The 20,909-nt window shown below is 36.0% G+C and overlaps 3 protein-coding genes across 5 annotated transcripts; all 3 read left to right on the top strand.

Moving 5' to 3' along the window:
• The first annotated feature begins 2,396 nt into the window (after positions 1–2,396).
• On the top strand, positions 2,397–5,723 carry LOC103960113 (F-box/kelch-repeat protein SKIP30-like). 3 transcript variants are annotated; one of them, XM_009372527.3, is made up of 3 exons: positions 2,397–2,716; positions 3,417–3,467; positions 4,265–5,723. In XM_009372527.3, exon 3 carries the CDS (start codon positions 4,342–4,344, stop codon positions 5,377–5,379), a length of 1,038 nt encoding a protein of 345 aa, XP_009370802.2. In that variant the 5' UTR covers positions 2,397–2,716; positions 3,417–3,467; positions 4,265–4,341; the 3' UTR covers positions 5,380–5,723. The 3 variants fall into 3 exon arrangements, with proteins under 3 accessions (XP_009370802.2, XP_048441631.1, XP_048441632.1); XM_048585674.1 differs by having other exon boundaries at positions 3,417–3,523; XM_048585675.1 differs by lacking the exon at positions 3,417–3,467.
• A 589-nt stretch (positions 5,724–6,312) lies between these two features.
• On the top strand, positions 6,313–9,421 carry LOC103960112 (tRNA (guanine-N(7)-)-methyltransferase non-catalytic subunit wdr4). Its single transcript, XM_009372526.3, has 10 exons — positions 6,313–6,477; positions 6,815–6,979; positions 7,113–7,293; positions 7,438–7,494; positions 7,572–7,642; positions 7,915–7,993; positions 8,083–8,142; positions 8,316–8,416; positions 8,507–8,567; positions 8,870–9,421. The coding sequence occupies exons 1-10, from the start codon at positions 6,344–6,346 to the stop codon at positions 9,257–9,259; spliced, it is 1,299 nt and encodes a 432-aa protein (XP_009370801.1). The 5' UTR covers positions 6,313–6,343; the 3' UTR covers positions 9,260–9,421.
• An 8,583-nt stretch (positions 9,422–18,004) lies between these two features.
• Positions 18,005–20,291, top strand: LOC103960115 (FCS-Like Zinc finger 8). Its single transcript, XM_009372530.3, has 4 exons — positions 18,005–18,164; positions 18,619–18,684; positions 18,800–19,542; positions 20,021–20,291. The coding sequence occupies exons 3-4, from the start codon at positions 18,809–18,811 to the stop codon at positions 20,091–20,093; spliced, it is 807 nt and encodes a 268-aa protein (XP_009370805.2). The 5' UTR covers positions 18,005–18,164; positions 18,619–18,684; positions 18,800–18,808; the 3' UTR covers positions 20,094–20,291.
• Positions 20,292–20,909: the final 618 nt, after the last annotated feature.

Genomic DNA, 20,909 nt, shown 5'->3' with positions numbered 1-20,909 from the left:
AATAAATAACAAAATCTATTGCAAAGTCGGAAAAGTTGGTGACAAAAATGAAAACCAGCTGCCTCTATTTCCTTCAATTCCCCATTTTATATATACAAATCCCAAACCCCTGTTGCTGACACAAAACCCAGATAAACCCATCACCAAACATCTCCTTATTTCTCAAATTTCACATAAATATTATTTAATTTCAGTTGCAAATGGCAATTAGGAGGAGGATTAATGAATTGAATTCATGGTGCTAACTTTGGTCTTTGTATGGCTTTGTGGGAAGGAGACATCGTTGTTGCTCAATCTTCAAGTTGCACCGATGTGATATTAGCAAGTCCGTTTGCCTTAATTATGTGACAGGAAACTCATCATCCCCATCTTCCTCATGTTGCTCACAGTTTTCCAATGTGGTCAGCTCTCAGCCACATTGCCTCTGTGAGGTTCTCAGTGAGTTCTTCTTCACTTGGTGTGAACATCAATCAGACTCAGGCCTTGGCTCTCCCCTCTGCTTGCAATGTCCCCCAATTAGCCGCTGGGTATGCAAAATGAAGTGTTATTGTCATTAAAAAAAAAAAAAAATCATTTTGTACTCCTCTGAGTACCAATTCTCTTTTGTGTACTGCATTTTAGACACACAAAACCGACCACGTTCCTGATACAGTTCTATTAGAAAAGTGTGTCTGCAGTGTTTTCACTTTCGTGAATCTAAATGACATTATTATTATGGTTTATCCGTTTATGTAATTCTATAACACAGGAGTGCAACATGACTTTATTAATCTTTGTGATTGTGCTGGGTTTAGTGAACTTGTTGATTAAGTTTTAATCACGATTTTTCAGGGTCTTCCACTCTAGCAGATTCTCCTTCTTCAGGAACACCAACTTCTCCTTCAGGGAGTGGATTTAAAACTGTGCCATCAACACATATGGGGTCTTCAGATGGAAATTCTAACAAGATGGCATTTTATCTTCTGTTCTTCTTGCTCTTCATTGCATCATATGCCTCAACTTCCACATCCAATTACTAAGCTTTTCTGCCATGTTATTGGTCCACTTTTTGCATAGTGTAGGCTTTTGGTGTTCATTCTTATACACAGCGGGATATCATCGGTTACACAGTAAAATTTATCGACGGTTAAGGATGGAATTGGTTATCTTTCATATTAGCAAATAGCAGTAAGTGTACGTGATTTCTGGTTTGTATATTGCTTAGTGTATATGGATTACATTATTTCTGATTATATATCTCATCGTGTCTATCTTTGTTATCACATGAGTTATATCTCTTCGTATCTATCTTTGTTGTCACGTAAGTTTCACTATCTATTTGCTTATGGAATTGAAATAAAGCAGGCACTGAGTTCTACTTTTCCATGTACAATACAAACCATGTACTGGAATCATTGCTTGTACCAAAAGAAGCAAACAGATTAATTAACTTGTCACCAGTAAAACGTTGATTTCAATCCTGAAGATGAAAGAACAACCATATCAACTACAAAATCATGAGTTTTGACCAATATAATCGTGTTCTTTAAGTAAATTAATCACAAAATTAAATGCTAAAATTCTCTTCTACAAAAGCACTTTTGTAGGTCCGTCAAATTGCTCCATGACACGCAGCAAACGACCGATCGTCACAGTGCCCCCTATGCCAAGGAAGGAAGGCTTATTCTGCAGTCAAACATGAATGCATCCAACCTTCCGTTGATTTTAATATCTCTTAATTGATCTTGTTTATCGATGATCTTCGTTGTTATACAAATTTATAAAATAATGCTAGGGAATATATGAAAAATAAAAGAAACACACCACACATAAATACAAAGAATTTAGTGAAGTTCAACAAACTTACCTACTTTTCGTGTGATCTCTCTTGAGAAAACATATGCACTATTAATAAGTCGGTTACAACAACTTATCTACAACCTTTATGCTAAACCCCAAAACATTGCTTTTGATCTCTCTATCACTCTTGGCTCTCTCCTGTTGTCTTCTCACTGTAGTCTGTTGCTCATGTGAATAGACAATCCACAAATATTGAACGGTAAAATTTTGTTAATCGTAAGTTAGATAACAAGTAAGTTTTTCCATACGAAAACACAAGCTCTATAGAAAAGACATTTGATATACCTAATCGTTTTCTTGATACACTGAAAGATTTCTTCCTATAAAAACGATTGACAAAACTACTTTATTGTAGCAGCTCTCGCAATTAGTGGGACAATCATAGAGTTGGATAAACAAAAGTACAAAAAAAACCCCATACTTTCCTGCAAAGTACTGCACGAATAACGTAAGTGGATGCCATTACCCAAGTTTTAATCTTTTTGGTAAGATTTTGAAAGCATGTGCCATGCACGTTTCAACCTAACCAAAACTAACAAAATTGCCATGGCAAAGCGCCAAGGAAATCAGAAGCAAACAGGAATTAGGAAATTAGGAATACCCACAAATGGTTATTCGGTTATTAGGGTTAAGTGAAAGAGAAAAGAACACAGAAAATTCCCCAATTTCCAATCCGTCGCTATAACGCTCGAATTCTCTCGCGTTGCCTTACAGACAAACAGCACGCACAAAATAACAGCTCTGATAAGTCATCCTCTCAGCCAAGAAAACCAAACGCCACCCTCTCTTTCTCTCTCTCCTCTTTGTCTCTCTCACTCTACAAATTTGAGCAGCAAAGCACAATCTTTGTGTTCTTCACCCGATTCCCGTATTACAGGTACATCCACTTTCCCTCTATCTTTCTCCCTTTCTCTCATGGGCAAGGAAAAAGAAATTGTAATATGTGATTAGAGTGGTTTCAGTTGTAATTTGCATTTTTTTACCATAATTTTGGGTGAATTGTGGTAAATTTTTAGTTAGTACTGAAATTATTGATTGCCCAGTTTTTGTTATGTGGGATTGGAGGTGGGTTTTGTGTTAAAAGTCAAGAATTTTAGTGTAATAGTGGGGATTGAGATTCAAAGTTGTGTGCTTTGTGCATCAATTGGTGCATGAATCTGATTGGTTCTGTTTTTTGGATTGAAATTTGAAACAAAATTTTCATGCTTTTGTTGCATAAGTAGTAATGCATGTGAGTTACATACCATTTGGTTGAATGAGTCCTGGGTCATTCTTAAATGGAGTCTGATCGGATTGGCACCAATGCGTTTTCGTTTAGTGTGTAAATCCACATTAAGCCAAATAGTTATGCCATAGCTGACAGTGGTGTATCCTTGAATGTAGTGAGAATTTTCGGACCGACAAGAAGTTTATTTGAGATGCTATGAGTTTGTCTGATGTGTTTGAATGCGGGTAGTCTTGTACTGTGAGATATCTATAATTACTTGTTAGTTTTAATGTTTTGAACATCGTTTATACAAGCTATTATACCTCAAAGTTCAAATTTTTTAACTTTGTCTTTGTTTTTGTGTTTGTAGGGATTTCTGCATAGGGAAGAGAATTGTTTGGTTTACGTCTCACTAAAACTCGTAAGTAACAGAGAGCAGTCATATGCAGCTATGTTTTGGCTATATTAGCAATATCAGTACGTTAGCAAATCTCTGCGGCTTGGATTTCTAACATTGGCGTTAGTTTTCTTATCCTGTATTGTGCAGAATTAGTTTTACCTTATGTTATTTTGTTTTAGTTGTTATGTCTTTTCCTATGTCTTTTGAGCATCACGGTTAATTTTCTTGCGCCACATTTCCTTTTCTCTCTTTTCTAGTTGAGAAAACTGCCTTTTCTATGACATTCAGTTTACATGATAGCGTGCATTTGAATGAAGCACATTATGTTCCGACGTTTTGAAAATTGATGAACGTTTTATGCTCTTCAGGATGGCTGTCATTTATGCAGTGTGGGATTCACATGTAAAGATCCTTCACGATGTTTTAGCAGTCTCATTTGGATGCTTTTAGTAAATGATGACTATTTTTTATCTTTTGTTTTGGGGCTCGGTGATAACTTTGGTGATTGAGAATCAGACCCATTTCATTTTCTAAATTATGTTACACTGTGATTGTCTTTTGTAGCAGTATATGCACATAAGGGCATTGAAAATTGCAACACAATTGACGAGATGATTTCAAATGTTGAGATTTTGTTGAAAGTTTTTGTTGTAACTTGTCGCATTTGTTTGCTGATTACTTATGAAGTTTGATAGAAAATACATTGAACTTTATTGTGCACCTTCTTTGATCTTAATACACCTTCATTGAAACTTTGATTTTGAAAATTCGAAATGAATATTCTCTTCTCGGCATAACCTCATATTTTGTTGTTTCAGGTTGTTTTGCGGTGCTGCGCTCGCGTGGCTACAATCAGCTGTGAAGAATCATCTGAAACAGATGAACTGTGATTATTATGTCTGAACAACTGATAGAAGGTCTTCCCGACGCTGTTGCCCTTAGGTGCCTTGCATGGGTTCCCTTCTATCTCCATCCCAAGTTGGAGCTTGTTTCTCATTCCTGGCAAGCTGCCATTCATAGTGCTGAACTTTTTAGAGCTCGACAGGAAGTTGGCTCATGTGAGGATCTATTATGCGTGTCTGCTAATGAACCAGATAATTTATGGCAGCTATATGATCCACGTCGAGACCTTTGGATTACACTCCCTGTTCTCCCCTCTAAAATTAAAAACCTTTCCAACTTCGGCACTGTCTCAACTGCTGGAAAACTGTTTGTTCTTGGTGGTGGCAGTGATGCCGTTGACCCACAGACTGGTGACCATGGTACCTTTTCAACCAATGAGGTTTGGTCATACGATCCTGTAATTAGGCGATGGAGCCCACGTGCATCTATGCTTGTTCCTCGTGCAATGTTTGCATGCTGTGTTTTAGGTGGAAAGATTGTGGTTGCAGGGGGTTTAACCAGCTGTCGGAAATCAATCTCTTTAGCAGAAATGTATGACCCTGACAACGATGCGTGGGCTCCAATTCCTGATCTACATTTATCTCATAATGCTGCATGCTCAGGGATAGTGATTGGAGAAAAGATGTACGTCTTGCACAGGGGTTTATCAACGGTGCAAGTCTTCGACAATGTGGGGCTTCAATGGACGGTAGAGGATTATGGTTGGCAACAGGGTCCAATGACAGTCATTAAGGGTGCACTTTATGTGATGAGCCATGGAGTTATCTCCAGGCAAGACAGAGAATCAGTGAAGGTATTGGTTTCGGCTTCTGAGTTTGGTGGCAGAGTTGGGTTTGCAATGGCTGGGCTAGGAGATGAAATTTATGTGATTGGTGGGGTGATCCTCTCTGAACATGGGACATCTGAAATCAAGCAAATATCAGACGTTGATGTTCTCACGATCGGAGGTGAAAGACCAACTTGGCACCAGGCAGCACCAATGACACGGTGCAAAGGAAGTGTTTATGGTTGTGCACAGTTGAGAATTTAGGTCTCATTTCTGGTCGCTATTTGTTGTTGTTTCGTAGGTGCTCTTCCTGATGCTTTTCATTCCTGCTAGAAGGAATTGGCCATATGCCAGCTGCCCTTTTGTTATCGCCGGTCGGCTTTGTGTCATGTTACGACTTGAGTTCCCCTCGGAACTCCTATATTCGAAGGTAGCACGGTAAAAGGCCGAAGCGCCATTGGAAGAGGTAACAGTTTAGCAGTACAAGAATTATATGAAGTATCTCATGGATCAAGCACTTGTTTTCCTTTGTTTTCTTTCCCGGATAATTGAACAAAGAATCTTAATGTATGTCCGCATCTTATTTAAATTTCTTTCATTCATGTTTACCAGATGGGGAAACCTATGCTGTTCAACCCAATTTCATAGTCTGTTTGTTTATTATAATTATGATACGTTGATCCAACACGATGCCAATTAGGGTATAGGGATACCAGCCACTTCGTTCCCCTGTATTCTAGTCTCATTTACTCCACACACCAGTCTCGCTCCGTGTGAGAGTTGCCTACCACCACACACTAGCCTCACTCCATGAGAGAGCTACCCTACTGAAGTTTCTTTCGCAAGTTACACGACTAACTAAAGTTAAATATCATAGGCTCGTTTGAAACTGATTTTGTTAAAATCAATTATGCTCAAAAGCTCTTTTGTTAAAAGTGTTTTTATTATGAAATGTCACAAAATTCATTAAAATTTATGTGCTTCTCCAACAAAACGCTTAAAAGTTTTCTGCCCAACAAAGTCCGAAGAAAACACTTTCAACCCTTCAAGAAGTGATCCAAACAATTACGTAGTTGCAAATTTGCAATCAAACCATTTTCAAACCGAATATTTATTATTTTCCATTGGGCCATTGGGCCCAAATACAATTAGATGGGCTTTTTACAAAACCCAAAAGATAAACCACAAACTTGGTACGAGCGCGAACCAGAGCCGTCTCTGAGCGACAATGGAGGACACTCCGATGGAAAACGGAGAGACCAACAAGGATTCTGAGGTGGCCCCAGCCTTAATTGCAGTCCACCCTACCCAGAGCTCCGTCGCAGTCGCCGTCGGGTCGGACCTCCGCGTCTTCGACCTCCGGTAAGCAATTTCCCCCCAGTCTCCGTGCATTGTTGCTTTGGATTTCAAAAATTGGCCTCGTTGAAGTACAACACGGTTCAATCGTGAGTCCCTGAAGATTGAAACGTCGACGGTCTCTGTGTAGTTTCAATTGTACATGTTGAACACAGTGTCAGTTTTGGTCAAGTTTGAAACTTTAAGCTTTGTTTGGCTCTGATTAATTTGTCAGGAAAATTGGAAGTTGTAAATTCAGTTTCTTGTTGTATTTATGTAGTTAATTGGCTTTTTTTATGTGAGTTTATGAGAAAATTAATCAATTTCAGCAAAATAACTGTTTGATTGTATGGTTTTGTGACAGTGGGGGTTGTGCGGTTTCTTTGGTGGATAATTCTGGTAGTCCTCTTCATAAGGATTCGATAAGAGCCATTCGCTACGGAGCAGACGGGAAGCTTTTTGTGTCGGCTGGTGATGATAAAACCGTCAAGATTTGGTCGACTGAATCTTGGCGCTGCATTACTACTGTGTAAGTTATTCAAACTTCATCATGGAAATAAAAATTATTGAAACACCCATGACGTTGTGGTAATCTTATGAATGGTATTGAGGATCATATCAACGAAATCATCTGATATTATTTCCGCCTTTTTTTGTTATAGGTGCTCAGAGAAAAGAGTGAGTGCAGTTGCCATAAGCAATGATGGTTCCTATGTTTGTTTTGCTGACAAGTTTGGGGTTGTTTGGGTTGTGGATGTGGATATGTCTGATGGACATCAAGCTTCTGTTAGTAAGAAGGCGGCACCGCTGCTTTCTCACTATTGTAGCATCATAACAAGCCTGGTGAGTTGTCTTCTGTTGCTCGGCATTTCTTTGTATCTTACTCACACGTAGATAATAGTGGTTCTTATATCATAGGTGTACATTGTTTCTATGACCGCATGATATTGATAAGATTAGTAGTAATTAATATTGTAATTTTGGCAGGAGTTTTCACCAGATGGACAATTTTTCGTTAGTGCTGACCGGGATTTCAAAATTCGAGTAATCCAACATTACAATCTTTTGAATAATCTGATAGCTACATTTGCACATAGTTTACATGATTTTTCTTTTGGCAGGTTACAGTGTTTCCTAAGAAGCCTTTAGATGGAGCTCACGAGATACAAAGTTTCTCCCTTGGTCATACAGAGTGAGTGGCTATCTCTTCTGTTATAAGACAACAGAGAAACTATATAGATAAAGGAAGAAGCATTATGTAAACTGTCGTATTTGCTATGTGCTTAGTCAAGTCCTTCCTTTAAACTTCAACCCAATATGCACAAAACATGCAGTGAACTCGAAATTAAATATACAGGGCTCGGTGTTTCTTATTAATTTTGGCAATTCGATCTAAAACATATTTAGGAAATGTTCTGGTTACTAAACTTTCACTTATCTTCACTTTCATGCATCTATTGGCAGGTTTGTTTCATGCCTTGCCTTTGTTTGCACTCAGGAATGCCCCCAGGGGTTTCTTGTCTCTGGAAGTGGTGATTCGACAGTAAGCAATCGTAATAACTCATGGTCTTTGAACTGCTTCCACATGCATCTTGTGTACGGTAGATTAATTGATCCACATTGATTTTGCAGGTTCGTCTATGGGATATTTCCTCAGGATCTCTCCTAAACACATTTGATATCAGAGAAAAGGTACTTCAATAGTTCTATGTTTCCTGGGATTCCCATTCACCTTTTTGTTGTTTCTGAAATACTTTAGCATGTTCGGCTAAAATTTTCCTATTTCTCTAGCTGAGACTTACTAGCGCTACGAGAGTCTTGTAATTTTTCTGTTGGCATGCTGTTTACTTGATTTCATTCTGAAGGCAGGACTTTTAGGGTCCAATGGAATAGAAGAGTGCCATGGGGCCGTTACAGATTTGTGCAGCATCCCAGATAGCACCCTTGTTGCAGTGGCTGTTCAAAGGCAAGTTTCTATCTATTGGACTTTATCTCTTCTTTCGTTGTGCGGTTGTTTATTTCATTACTTGATCCTCAATTTGATATTCCATTGTAGTTTGCAAGGAATAACATTATTGAGCTGTGATCTTTCTGCTAAAACAATCCATGTCGCCAAGGTAAGGACCTCGATTAGTTAAGTAATATGAACTGTAAGTACACATCCGTACAAAAGTACACGCTGACCTGTTATCAGGCAGTTGTAGTTGAATTTACTTCACGAGAAATTTCTTCTTTATACACTTCACATATTGCATAGCGTTACCCTTGATTTTTATCGTTTGCCCTTCCTGTTAACGCCTTTATCCTAAGTCTTAACTACCTCATTACCATGAAATATAGCTCCTTGGAGCTAAATTACTGAAGATTTATCATGACGCGCACATAAAGTAGGCATTGACATTTCGTGTGATTCGAACAGGTGGTTTCTATCGAGGGAGATGCCTTTATTCCTACAAGCTTGGGAACTAGCTTATCGTCAGGATTATTGTGGATGGTAACGGGTGCCTCTAACTTGCATGATTCTCAATACCCTTGTGTGGCCCGTGTCAAGGTTATCTCTGGCGTCAAGGAAACCAGTCCTGATTCAGTTGAGCATGGGCCAATTGTTTTGAAAGACGCTGAGATCCCCGGAGGTGAGAAATTGCTCGAGAAGCTGCAGGGAAGAGTGTCGTTTGACGATAACTTTTTCTTGACAGCTGCTGAGGCTTTGAAAACATCCATGAGCAATTTGTTAATAAAAAAGCAGTACTCTACGGAGAATCGAGAGTTTAGAAAGAGAACCAGAAATGATAAGAAACTCAAGCAGTGATGGGATTACAAAACCGGCAAAAGTTCCTCTAGAAATCTGTTTTGAGAAGGCCTACTGTGAACTACTTGTATTACTATTAGCTTGTGTAACCCTAGGGATTTATTTTTTTCATATTCTTGGTTCAGATCTCCACCTTAATGACAGAAAAAATGATTGATCAAATTCTATTGAGTCTAACTCATGGTAATTATTTATCAAAAAATGATTTTGGTGATCAAATGATTGAACAACCGGAAGTAATTTACTTACGATACTTAGTTGATATTCATAAAAAGTGTCTAATGTATCTAGTATTGTTCTTGTAGTGTGTAAAGTTGTATTGTAATGCGGGTTAATTTAATATAGATTAATATAGATCAATCTACAATAGTATCATCATATTCCCTTTTCATATATATTTATTTTTTTCATATCTTTGTAAGAAAATGGTTGTATTCTTTTGAGAGATTAGAAAATCTGCGCCTCTGCAAGTTGCAATCAACTCATAGTCAACAATTTTGAGCCGCGTTTGCAACTGAGATCCATTTCAGATCTATGTGTCTGAAACCAACGGATCTAGAAATTCGAACCATTCATTTTAAGTTTCTAGTTTAGCAGTCCAGTCCACTAACTCATCTCAGACAAACCAAGGGTTTGAATCTCTCTTTCTTCAATAGCCTAGATCTTTGGATCCTTGAGCTCCGACGTAGAGATTAGGAGAGGATTTCTACTCTCATGTTTGTATTCAAGTGATCGCTTTTAACTACAATAATTGTTATCTGGTAAAGTTTTGTAGAGAATCTTCAGTAGGGCTGCTCTTATACAATTTGAAACCAATGTGGGATCATTGAGACCAAAATACACGGCCCTTATGTATTTGTGAAAGTTTGACTTACCTATAACGTGATGGGAGCCGCCCCGTTCCTAAGTTTTCTTGAAAAATTATTTTTTTGGTCAATTCTTCCAATGCCATAAATTTTGTGTGCAACATAGTGGATCCTGTGTGGTACAACCTACTACCTGCAAAATACGGACTATGGACCTACCACAGCAAATGAAGGGCTTGTATCTGCTTTCAATCAAACAATCAAAGTCAACGACCACTTGATACTACGATCTAATAATGCTCATTTTCACTTATAAGTTTGATGTTAGGTTTGATCTCGTCAAAAGCGAGTTTGAATCATATGCTAGTTAATTGTAAGGTTAAACTTATTCCTCTTTCTAATATAGATAATATCGTTTATTAAAAAAAAAAATCAAAGTCAACATTTTTTTTTCAATTACAAGCGAAGATTATTGGTATCGATATTTAATCAAATCCTGCCTAAACATGTTTTGGATATTGACTTTAGAAGAAGAACAATAAATCAAACCTGAAATCATTAAAATTTAAATTCAATAAAAATACAAATGACGATGTTTTTCTTGTACTAATTACCCTCTAATTTAACTCGTAACTTGGATTATTTCACCTTTATTGTTTATCTTTATTATGGTCTTGAAATCCGCTACCGCACATAAGGAAATAACTAACCCATCAGAAGGTCTATAATACACCTTGTGTCCGTCTCTCTTTTCATGTGACATTCATGCTTCTTTATATAAACATCATGGTTTTGAAGTTGACTACCATGCAGAAGAAATTAACTTATCCGTCACGAAATGTCTGTAATAAATCATTATATTTTGTCTTTTTTCACATGTGACATGTAAGTTTCTCTCCTTAAATTTTGATCGAGTTAGTGGTTTTATCTTATTCTTTGATCTTTTTGGGGAGGAAGAAAAGTTCTGAATTCAGAATGCATAGGTAAAAATTTAACACTTTATCCAATACCTAATTAGGTCTTCACAATCACAATACAGACAGACAAATCCGTCCGGGAATTGTCTACTGTATCCACCAGGTGTTTTGAACATTTTGTAATTATCATCTTAATAAACCCCAAAAGCTTTAAGTACCTTCTTTTATTCTTATTCGAAAAGTTGGTTATCTTAATTAATCGAAGTTGATTATCCTAATTAGTCAAAGTTGATTATCCTAATGCATTACTCCACCAAAAGACAAATTTGGACCCCATTTTCCACTTCATTGCCCTCTTTCATTTCTCTCCTTCCACGTGGTCATTACAAATCATCACGCAAAAACAAATGGAAGACGTCAAGGGGATCACATAATCATGTCTTATTAAACTAATCATTTACTTAATCCATAGCATTTTTTTTCTTCTTGCCTAACTATATTACGCCTTTTAAGTTTGGAGTAATTTTTGAAAGCGGTTAATTACAAGGTTTAGATTTTTTCACATTGCATCATGGAGGTCTGAAATTGCGTTACTTTGTATCTTTCGCTTGTTTAATTGTCTGGTCATTCTAAATTGATGATATATCAAGTATGGGAGTTGAGGCGGAAGCCGCAATTGCACAACATAGACCTAAATTGGAGCTTCGGCTTTTCTAACTCTATGTTTCATATTTCAACATGACAAATCAATCACACATTTGCATACCAACAGAGATCTTACTTCTGTCACGTCAACAATATAATGAAGGATCATATGATCAAAAGAGACAAAAAGCATAAATTGAAATAATTTCAAAACCATAAGGATGCAATATAAGAAACTGAAATCCCGCAAGTCACATAAAACAAAGACTTTAAAATGTAATTAGTTTTTCATTTTCTTTTCAAACTCTATTTTTACGTGGATGATGAAATGTCCAAATCAGTCGACTTGGTGCCAACAATATAATCCTATCTTATCCATGAAAAAATTATCAATGCCTTGAGGAATTGAGCAAAGTCAATAAACCAAATATGCATTGTATTTATCTTTCTTTCTTTCTCTCTATAGAATTGAGGGTTACCAAAAAACAATTGACTTACAACATTATTTTATTTGGAGAAATTTTTTAGTGGGTCGGGAACATGATGCATGTGCAAAATATCATAATACAAGTGGTTAGATATTTAAAAAAAAAAATTAATCATTTATATTATAACACTTAGTATCGAATGACTATTTTTAACGCGATGAAAAATTTCTTTCTTGTTTGAGATCATATTAATGCCGCTTGGCAACGGTGAAAGTGACTGAAACTTGTTTGATAGCAATTGCAGTGGGTTCATTTGTTATCGTAAGTTTTAACCCCATCGATCAAGACATCTCGAGTGGTTCGTTATCCATCCCTGCATTTGGACAATGCCTCGAGTGTGTTGCATTTACATATTGCCACCTACTCCTTTCATATCATTGAAGGAGAGAGAGTTAGGCTTTGAGAGAAAATCTACGTCTATTTCTCTTATCACGTTTCTGTTCGAATAAATTATTAGAAGATGTAAAGATAAATTTATAATTAAATTTAACTAATGACGCCAAAAATATCTCGTATTTAGGGTGGTCAAAGATCGCAAATCATAAAGACGACAACTATTTCACAGTTGTAGTAAGAGATGTGTTACATGATCAATTTCCTCTTATGTCAATTTTTGTATCACATTTTTCGTTGGTTTGGGATGGCTTATATATATATATATATATATATTTTTTTTTTTTTTTAAAGCAGCTTCTAAGAAAAGTTGGGGACTTAATTGTGTTTGGTAAACGAAAGAAAAAAACTTTTTTTCTTTTCCAAATTATGGATTCAAAACAGCATAAGCAGCTCTACACATACTTCTCACAAAACGTTTTTTTCATTTAAGGCAAGTGAACGTATAATACCAATAAATGAGATTTTCATATTGACAATCCTATCCTATCATTTTTTTTTTTTTTTCTAAAAGCACTTTTGAGTTTTTTTTTTTTTTCTTTTTCGAATGTAACTATTTGAGCATAAACAACCTTTTGTTTGCTTTCCTATTTGTTGTGTCATTTCGGTAAAAATCTGAGCTGTTAAGAAAAGCAAATTATTAAAGCCACTTATACAATTAGTAATGATTTTGTTTCCCATTTCTTCGTTACATATATCATCACCTTCTCTTGAGTTAGAAAGTACAGAGTGCAGTCCTGTATCACTATAGAGCCCACATTTTGACTGAACCTACAACTTAGGCCTAAGTGTTCGACCCGGGTCCATAGTGGGGTTCACGATACACATCCAGATTGATTTTTGAGTAGAGTTAAAAATCAAGTCTAACATTATTAACATTATAATCTAGTGATATTCAGCAATAGTTTTTCGATGATGATATGAGCGCATCCGTCATGGTCGCTTATTGCATCTCTACCACCAATAATGATAACAACTATAGAGATGCACTAGGCGATGATATGATCACTTTTGACAAGTTCGCCTAGTCCACCTCTATTGCCAACGAGGACGATGGCAAGTTGGTAATTGGCAAGGCTGTTATCGTATTGGAAAACCAATGCAAGATGAATCATCTTTACTTGCAAATAAGATATCTTCAATTTAAATATTACGAATACCAATTCGATACCGAATTATCGTTCACCTCGTATGTTCTATAGCCAATCGCTCACCTCAAAACCTTTGCATTTGAAAAAAACAAAACGGCTCCCACAGTTTTTTATGTTTCTTTTGTCAAAGGCCCCCACAGGTTTACGTAACCAACGGCAAAGGAGTTGGGATCGGTTTGTACGTCTCCTCCGGTGCGAAAGAAAGAATCGAAATTTTTCTCGCTACCCGTTACTCTCAATGAGCCCACCCACTCACTCTAGCCACGCCCATTTTAATTTTTGAAGGGCCCCACTAGTCACTTATTCGAGAGCTAACAAACAAGCAATCCCCACAAACCCTAATCACATAATTGGGCCAACCCAGAGGCCCCACCCCTCTTCGGAATTGACACAAGGGGTAGGCATGGTTGAATTCGATGTGATTTTGAATGAAACTAAAATAAAAAAATTCTTGCAATTTGGTTTGATGCGGTTCTGAAACTAAAACCGAAATGGAAATGACAAGTATAATTAACGTTGTCTCTCTGGTATCGCTTTGTCGAAAAACTCATTTAGAAAAAGGAAAACTAATAAAAATTGATTGAAAATTTTGAGTTTTAGCGATAAGACAAAATAAAGGATAAAGTGAATAATACCAGGATTGACTTTTTAGTGTAAAATGTGATTTTTCATCAAAATAAACAGTATCGAGAGCTTTTCGTTAAAAATCCTTATAGAAAAGAGCATCGTTGTATATAAAAATATAATTGTATAACTTCTCTAAGATTTGATCTCTCAGTCAAGGAAAAAGTGGGGTGAATTACACGAATGCTTACTCAGATATGATACAGAAACATAAAAAATACGGCAAAGTAGATGAACCTAATCAATTTAGCTCGTTTGAGAACTTTTTTTGTTTTTACTTTTTATACGTGCTTGTGACTAAAAAAAATATAAAAAAATATGAGGGGAAATGATAGGTGAAGAAGGTAATGAGAGGGATAGGAAGAAACAAAGAGGAATGGTTGAAAATAAAATCTAATATTTTTTTATTTTTTGTTTTAATTTTCACTGTATTTTTTTCTTATACAGCTCTTCCACCGCTCTCCCAAAATTCTTCATTCAATATTCTTCATCCATCATTTTCTATGTATTTTCCTTCTATTTATCAAAACAAAAATTAAAAACGAGATAATTATAAAACGCACCTTCTAATTTTTTAAATATTGTATCAAGAAATAAAATGTAGGAAAACCCAAGTCAAGAATAGGATAGATTTACCATGTTAATTCTGGACCAACTTTTTCATGTTGCGAGGACATGGCCTCCATAAAAACTTGATAATTATTGGAGTAAACTGAAAGTTCCAGACTCTGTAAACTCTGGGGTCCCAATGCTAAATTGTTCAAATATAACATATAACTGAAGACATTTAAATAGTACTGGGAAAGGCCGGACATTTTAGACTAAACTCAAAATTCGAAATCCGTTAAAGGATGAATGGATTAATATTTCTAACTATAGAAATGCTATGGAGACCCTCTTAAAAGTGAGACTTTCTGCCACCTTATGTTTTTGGCACAATAGTTTATAATGTTGACACGATAATTGACATTAAACTATGAGGTAGTAGAGAGTCCATAAAGAGTCTCACTTTGAGAGAGTTCTCTTTACATTACTCTTCTAATTATGTGCAAAGAAGAGTAAGTGTGTACTACACAAGTAATGTAGCACATGTGATATGCTCAGTTTTATCGTATGTATAAAGCTTCTTCTGTTGAAAGTATTTTAACTTTTGTTATTTAGTACTATGATCTGATGAGAGGTCTTATGCTCGAATCTCGTGGATGGCAAATTTAATACCAAATTAGGCTGCTCATTGTGTAGCTTAGCCAAACTCTCCCTCCCTTAGTGTAAAAAATATCGATGTACTAAAAAAAAATCTTTTCAACTGTTGCTTCATGAAGTTTTGGTATTCTCCCAATTTTTAACCTAATCTAGGTTAATCAAGAAGATGAGTCGTGGAAGTGATTTTATCATACAACAGGTTGGTCTTACAACGAAACCTACTAATTGTCGTTGGCGAATTCAGAACTTTTTTTTTTCTTTGATTGGGCAAAGTATAAAAGCTTGGTGGTTATTGTCTAAGTTTCCTTATTTGGTAGGTAAGTGCTAGCGATCGTTCCGCTTGAGAGATTAAGGAAAAAAGTTAGATGGAGAGATTTGAGTGAAGCGAGTTAATTTCGGTGAATGATTTTGAAATGAAGAAGAAAAGCCAAGCATAGTTGATAGTTGGAGTTGAAAAGTGTATTTAGCCGCGTGTTATTTTGTTTTGTACAACTCTTGGATGATAATTCAGTCAATAGCTTTTTTTAAATCGAAGTTTTAGATTTTTCGAAATATGAATTTGTAGTTGATTGTTGGAGTTGAAGTAAGTATTTAGCCGCGTGCCATCCTGTTGTGTCCAACTGTAGAATGATAATTCAGTTAGTAGCTTTTTCAAACTCTAAGTTTTAAAAAGTTTTTTTCGTGCAATGGATCCCTAAAAATCCTATAATTGACTCCGCCTTGCTAATTGCAATTCTTCCAATAAAATAATGATATACTCATGATTTACAGGTTGTAATCACGTTTTTAATCACGTAATAAGAAAAGATATATCCGATATTACACTAACTGTTTCTCAAGTCCAGAAATAGCACCAATAATTTGTGCATAGGAATTACCAAAATATAAAATATATAACAATTTTGCATGGTGAATATATATGAAAAAAATGAATCAGAAACGTAGGGATGAGCTCAACATTTCCTATGAGTGCGTGCGTTCATTTCTGCGTTCCTAATTGCACAGTCCACACAGAGACTTTCACACAAAGTCCAAGCCAGCCACGACAAAATACAATCACAAAGAGTTTACAAAAGACAAAATTCTATCTGTTTGAGAAATGGGATGCCTATTTTATTAGAGAGAAAGCTAATCATATCAGAAAACTACAAAAAGAAGCTTATTAAAAAGAAGAAAAAAATGGAATTTCTGGGTTTTGAGGCTGTGTGGTCAAAACCACAATTTCTCATGCACACGCCTCCTTTTGTTTCTCGAAAAAATTGGCATGTGGCAGTTTGATCATGTCATTCGTAAGTAATTTTTAAGTTTTTTATTATTATGAGGACCGTATCCGAACGGTGAAACATAAAATATTAAAATATAGGAAATCTGTAAGAGTCCTGAATCTTACATTGGTTGATTAAGGAATTTTGCTTTATATGCTAAGTTACTTCTTTTATTGTTGATTATTCTTAAACTAGATACGGAGGATTACTCCAAACCTATAACCTAATTGTCAATTTCGTTTATGAACTATCTTTTTAGCTATTTTACCCCGATGAACTAGATATAATTGGCCAATTCAAGACTTTCATCAATTTTGCAAATGTCCATTACAACCAGAGGTGGATTCACTCATGTATGTGGTGGTCCCGGGACCACTCGAAAGCCCGAAGAATCGTTTATGAGGACCTTTCGAGGACCATCCAACGGTTTAAGCATGTGCTAAGAGAGAAGATCGTTATGAATGTGCAAATGTTGTGCAATAGAAACTTTAAACCAAGAAGAAAAATCTAATTTTAGACGAAGAACCACATGGCTCTGCTGTTCTTGTACCTTGGTAGAAGAAAGACTCTATCTCTATTTTTCATGTGACCAACTCCTCATTTTTCTCTTTTGTTTTTTTAATTATTGTCCAATCAGATTGTGTCACCTAGCATTTAATTAATAAAGATATGGTATACTACTCAAATAATACTTTTTATATCATAGGTCTAACACTGTTAGTTTTTTAATTCACTATAAATTCATACAATGTTTGAAAAATATTTCGTAACATATTATGAACTTATAGTCACTTAAACTTTCATTGCAGACCATCAAATTCACTACTAAAGGAAAAATTAAGATATTTTAGTATGCCATATGTTAAATAATATACCTAATTAAAATAATAAACTCAAATTGTCAATACAAATATAGTTTTAGACGCTTATTTATATGGCATATAATAAATTTAATTAAATCTGTCTAATATGCCTAAGTCCCTGTTTAGACCTCATTTAGGTGCATAGGCACTAGGCGTCAGCTCGCTCCTCGACTAACGTCTAGTGTACCTTAATCTGAACCACCCAATGTTCAAATTATGAACTCGCCATTGATTACAACCTCTCATTTATATTTAGATAATTGTCTTATAAATGACATGACCAGTCCAGCTAAAAATTTTATCTTGTTTCTCACTCTTTTTTTTTTTTTTTGGAAGATCTTGTTTCTCACTCTTTAAAAGGAGAAAAGGCTCACTAAACCCAACCCTTCTCTTTCCCTTTAAAACATGGGGTCTGGTCCCTTCTCATCTTTCACTTTCTCTGTTGGCCAAGTTGAAAATTCCTGCCCTGATGTTTTTTTCACAGGAATTGAAAACTGAATAAAGAGGAAGTGAAGTCGATGGATGGGATGCAAAACCCACTAAGCAAAAGGTGAATTTTTTTTTTTTTTGAGAGAGAGAGAGAACTTCTTGTGCTGCAAATCGCAGAGCTGCTCTCTTCTTATATTTCCCTGCCCCGATCACATGGCATGCATGCCCTTTGTTATGATGGGAATTTGAGTCCCAATTTTGTTCCAATCCCCCAGAAAGTTAACTCCAACTGAAAAAAAACCCCACTTCAATTTGTTTTTGTTTTTTATTTTTTTTAAGCTTTCAGCCATGGAGGCCACTGAGATTTAGCAAAAACCCATTTCACATTTTTTTCCTCTGAGATTCTTCCCTTTCTTCCTTTTTCTTCCTTGAAAATAAAAAAAAATCCCTTTAATTTACTCTACTTTTCAAATTCAAAGTGATTTTTGAGCCAGACGTTTGTTTCATAGCCGAATTATTGACCTAGTGAAGTAAGTACTAAGTTCTCATATGTATTTTCTTTGTTGTTGCTATAGTATCTCTCATGGCAATCTTGGATTAATTTTGCTCTACCTTTGGTGCTCCATAGCCTGACTATTAGGGTAAGTTCCCAAATACTGCTTTTCGAATATTGTTACCATCTCTCATGCATATCTCGGATTAATTTTTTTTTTTTTTTCCCTGTTTTATGGTGATTAATTTGATCATTTGCTATAGAGCAAAGTAATGCTGAGGAACAGATCCAGAGCAGTGACCAGCAAGCAACCTCTGATGGCGGATTCTCAACCATCTCCAACTCAAAGGAACTACTCAAACATCCCATCTTTTTTCGATTCTCCAAGGTTCAGAGCCTTCACAATAAAGGGCAGTTCTGAAAACGATCCAAATTTTATCAGCCCAACTTCAATTCTTGACGCTACCAAGCCATTTGCTTTCGGAAAAAGCCCGTTTTCGGGTGATCAAATCCAACCCAGAACCCCAAAAACTCAATCCGGAAACAAACCCTTATGGGAAAAATCTGAGGCCAAGGGCATTGGCCTTGCTATGCTTCAAACACTAAAAGATGAAAACTTTGAAGACAAAAATTCAAAACCCAGTAGCCGTAAGGTCCTGTTTGGCACTAAGCTCAGAGTTCAAATCCCCAAGACTGAGAGTTCCCAGTTTTCAGAAACTGGGTCTTTTAACTCAGGCACCCAAACAGAGAACCTGAATTCGGGTTCGAATTCGGCTTCAGGGTGTGGTTGTGTGAGTGAGAGAAGTGAAATGGAGCTTTCTGAGGATTACACTTGTGTGATTTCTCGTGGGGCGAATCCGAGAACGACTCACATATTTGAAAACTGCATTGTGGAAAGTTACTATACTTTGTCAGATCAGTCGAGCTCCTGTTCTGAGAATTTTCTTAGCTTTTGTTACACATGCAAGAAGAATCTTGAGCAGAAGATTGACATCTACATTTACAGGTTTGTTTCAATGGCCCCTTTCTTACTCAGATGATTACTTTGAAACTGTTTTTGTGGCAAGTATTTCTGTCCATAAGCGCTTTTGTAAGTTTTTTATTAAAAGCACTTGTATGTGCTTTTTCTTAAAAGAATATCCTAGAACACACTTCTACGACCTACTACGATGTTATAAGTTTTTCTGTCTAGCGTAATCAGAAGTGCTTTGATTGTCAAAAAACACTTTTAGCTCTTCTAAAAGACGTCTCAAACAAGTTCTTAGTCAATTATTAGAAGTTTCATGTTTGAAGAAAAAGATATTGGATTGCATGCTGCTCTTAATAATCACAAAAAGTGTATATACAACTTACTGTTTGTTTAGTGTTTCTAATTCTACTTTTGATTAAACGTTTATAGCCGTTGTGTGTATCCTACCCTTAACTCATTTTTTCGATTGTTTTATTCAAATAACGATTCATTGTCCGTTTAATGTCTCGTGTAGAGGTGAGAAGGCTTTTTGCAGTCGAGAATGCCGCAACCAAGAAATGCTCTTGGATGAAGTTGGGAGCACATAACTTGGATGATTCTTTTAGGAGTTGTTCTTGAATGATTGATTAAAGAGACCAAAAATGTAAGGTTTTGCTATTTAAGTTTTGTATTTGCCTTTTTTTACCCTCTCCACTGCAGATGGAAATAAGAGAGGATGAGATATTGTGAGTTTGTAGAGTTTTGATTTTTATTTAATTAATAAATTATTTGATTTGTCTTTGCTACTCTTCTGTTTAAGTGAAACTTACATGCAATCGAGATGCTAATTCCTCATAACTATCACGAGTTGTTATGTATTTGAACATGTTTACCTGACATCGAGTGATATACTTGTAATATCGACGTCCCGATTATATGTAGAATTTTCTCCTCCCCACCTGCTTTGGATGAAAGACTCAAAACCTGCCCAAACTTTTGTTTTTTCTAATCAATCATGATATTTTGAACTGTACAATATACAGAGTTGAGACTTGAGATCCCCTCCGATCTTATTGTCTGAAAGGCCAAGGACAGCAAAATTCGAACTACTTAAATTAAAACTAGCAGTTTCCGTTAACTCGTTCTAATGGCTCACTTCACATAAACTAAGAATCCATATTCTTTCTCTTTTGAATGGTCAAATTCGTTAACCCTTAGACTCTAAACAATGAGGTCCTCTCATCTCCAATAAACACATCAGAATAATTAAAAAGTGGCGACATTTTGATCGAATAAAGTTAAAATAAATAGAGAAGAAATGGATCCAAAGTTGCAGACCAATATTATACGTTACTCGATGGCCCGTACAATTAAATATCGGTAGCAGTTGAGAACCGTGATGCAAATTGCAGAAGGTAGTCCCA

This window comes from the organism of the source record quoted next, unplaced genomic scaffold (genome assembly GCF_019419815.1).
Source record: "Pyrus x bretschneideri cultivar Hongxiangsu unplaced genomic scaffold, Pyrus_bretschneideri_v1 Contig23, whole genome shotgun sequence".
Taxonomy (NCBI): domain Eukaryota; kingdom Viridiplantae; phylum Streptophyta; class Magnoliopsida; order Rosales; family Rosaceae; genus Pyrus; species Pyrus x bretschneideri.
The sequence above is the reverse complement of the archived record's forward strand: the minus strand, read 5'-3'. Positions and strand labels throughout refer to the sequence as shown.

What these genes read in the sequence shown, in the direction of transcription:
- LOC103960113 (XM_048585675.1), top strand. Translation starts at nt 4,342, where the DNA reads ATGTCTGAACAACTGATAGAAGGTCTTCCCGACGCTGTTGCCCTTAGG.
- LOC103960112 (XM_009372526.3), top strand. Translation starts at nt 6,344, where the DNA reads ATGGAGGACACTCCGATGGAAAACGGAGAGACCAACAAGGATTCTGAG. An exon ending in CTCCGCGTCTTCGACCTCCG is followed by an intron (nt 6,478 to 6,814) that starts GTAAGCAATTTC and finishes GTTTTGTGACAG; the next exon opens with TGGGGGTTGTGCGGTTTCTT. An exon ending in TTCTCCCTTGGTCATACAGA is followed by an intron (nt 7,643 to 7,914) that starts GTGAGTGGCTAT and finishes ATCTATTGGCAG; the next exon opens with GTTTGTTTCATGCCTTGCCT.
- LOC103960115 (XM_009372530.3), top strand. Translation starts at nt 18,809, where the DNA reads ATGCTGAGGAACAGATCCAGAGCAGTGACCAGCAAGCAACCTCTGATG. An exon ending in ATTGACATCTACATTTACAG is followed by an intron (nt 19,543 to 20,020) that starts GTTTGTTTCAAT and finishes TGTCTCGTGTAG; the next exon opens with AGGTGAGAAGGCTTTTTGCA.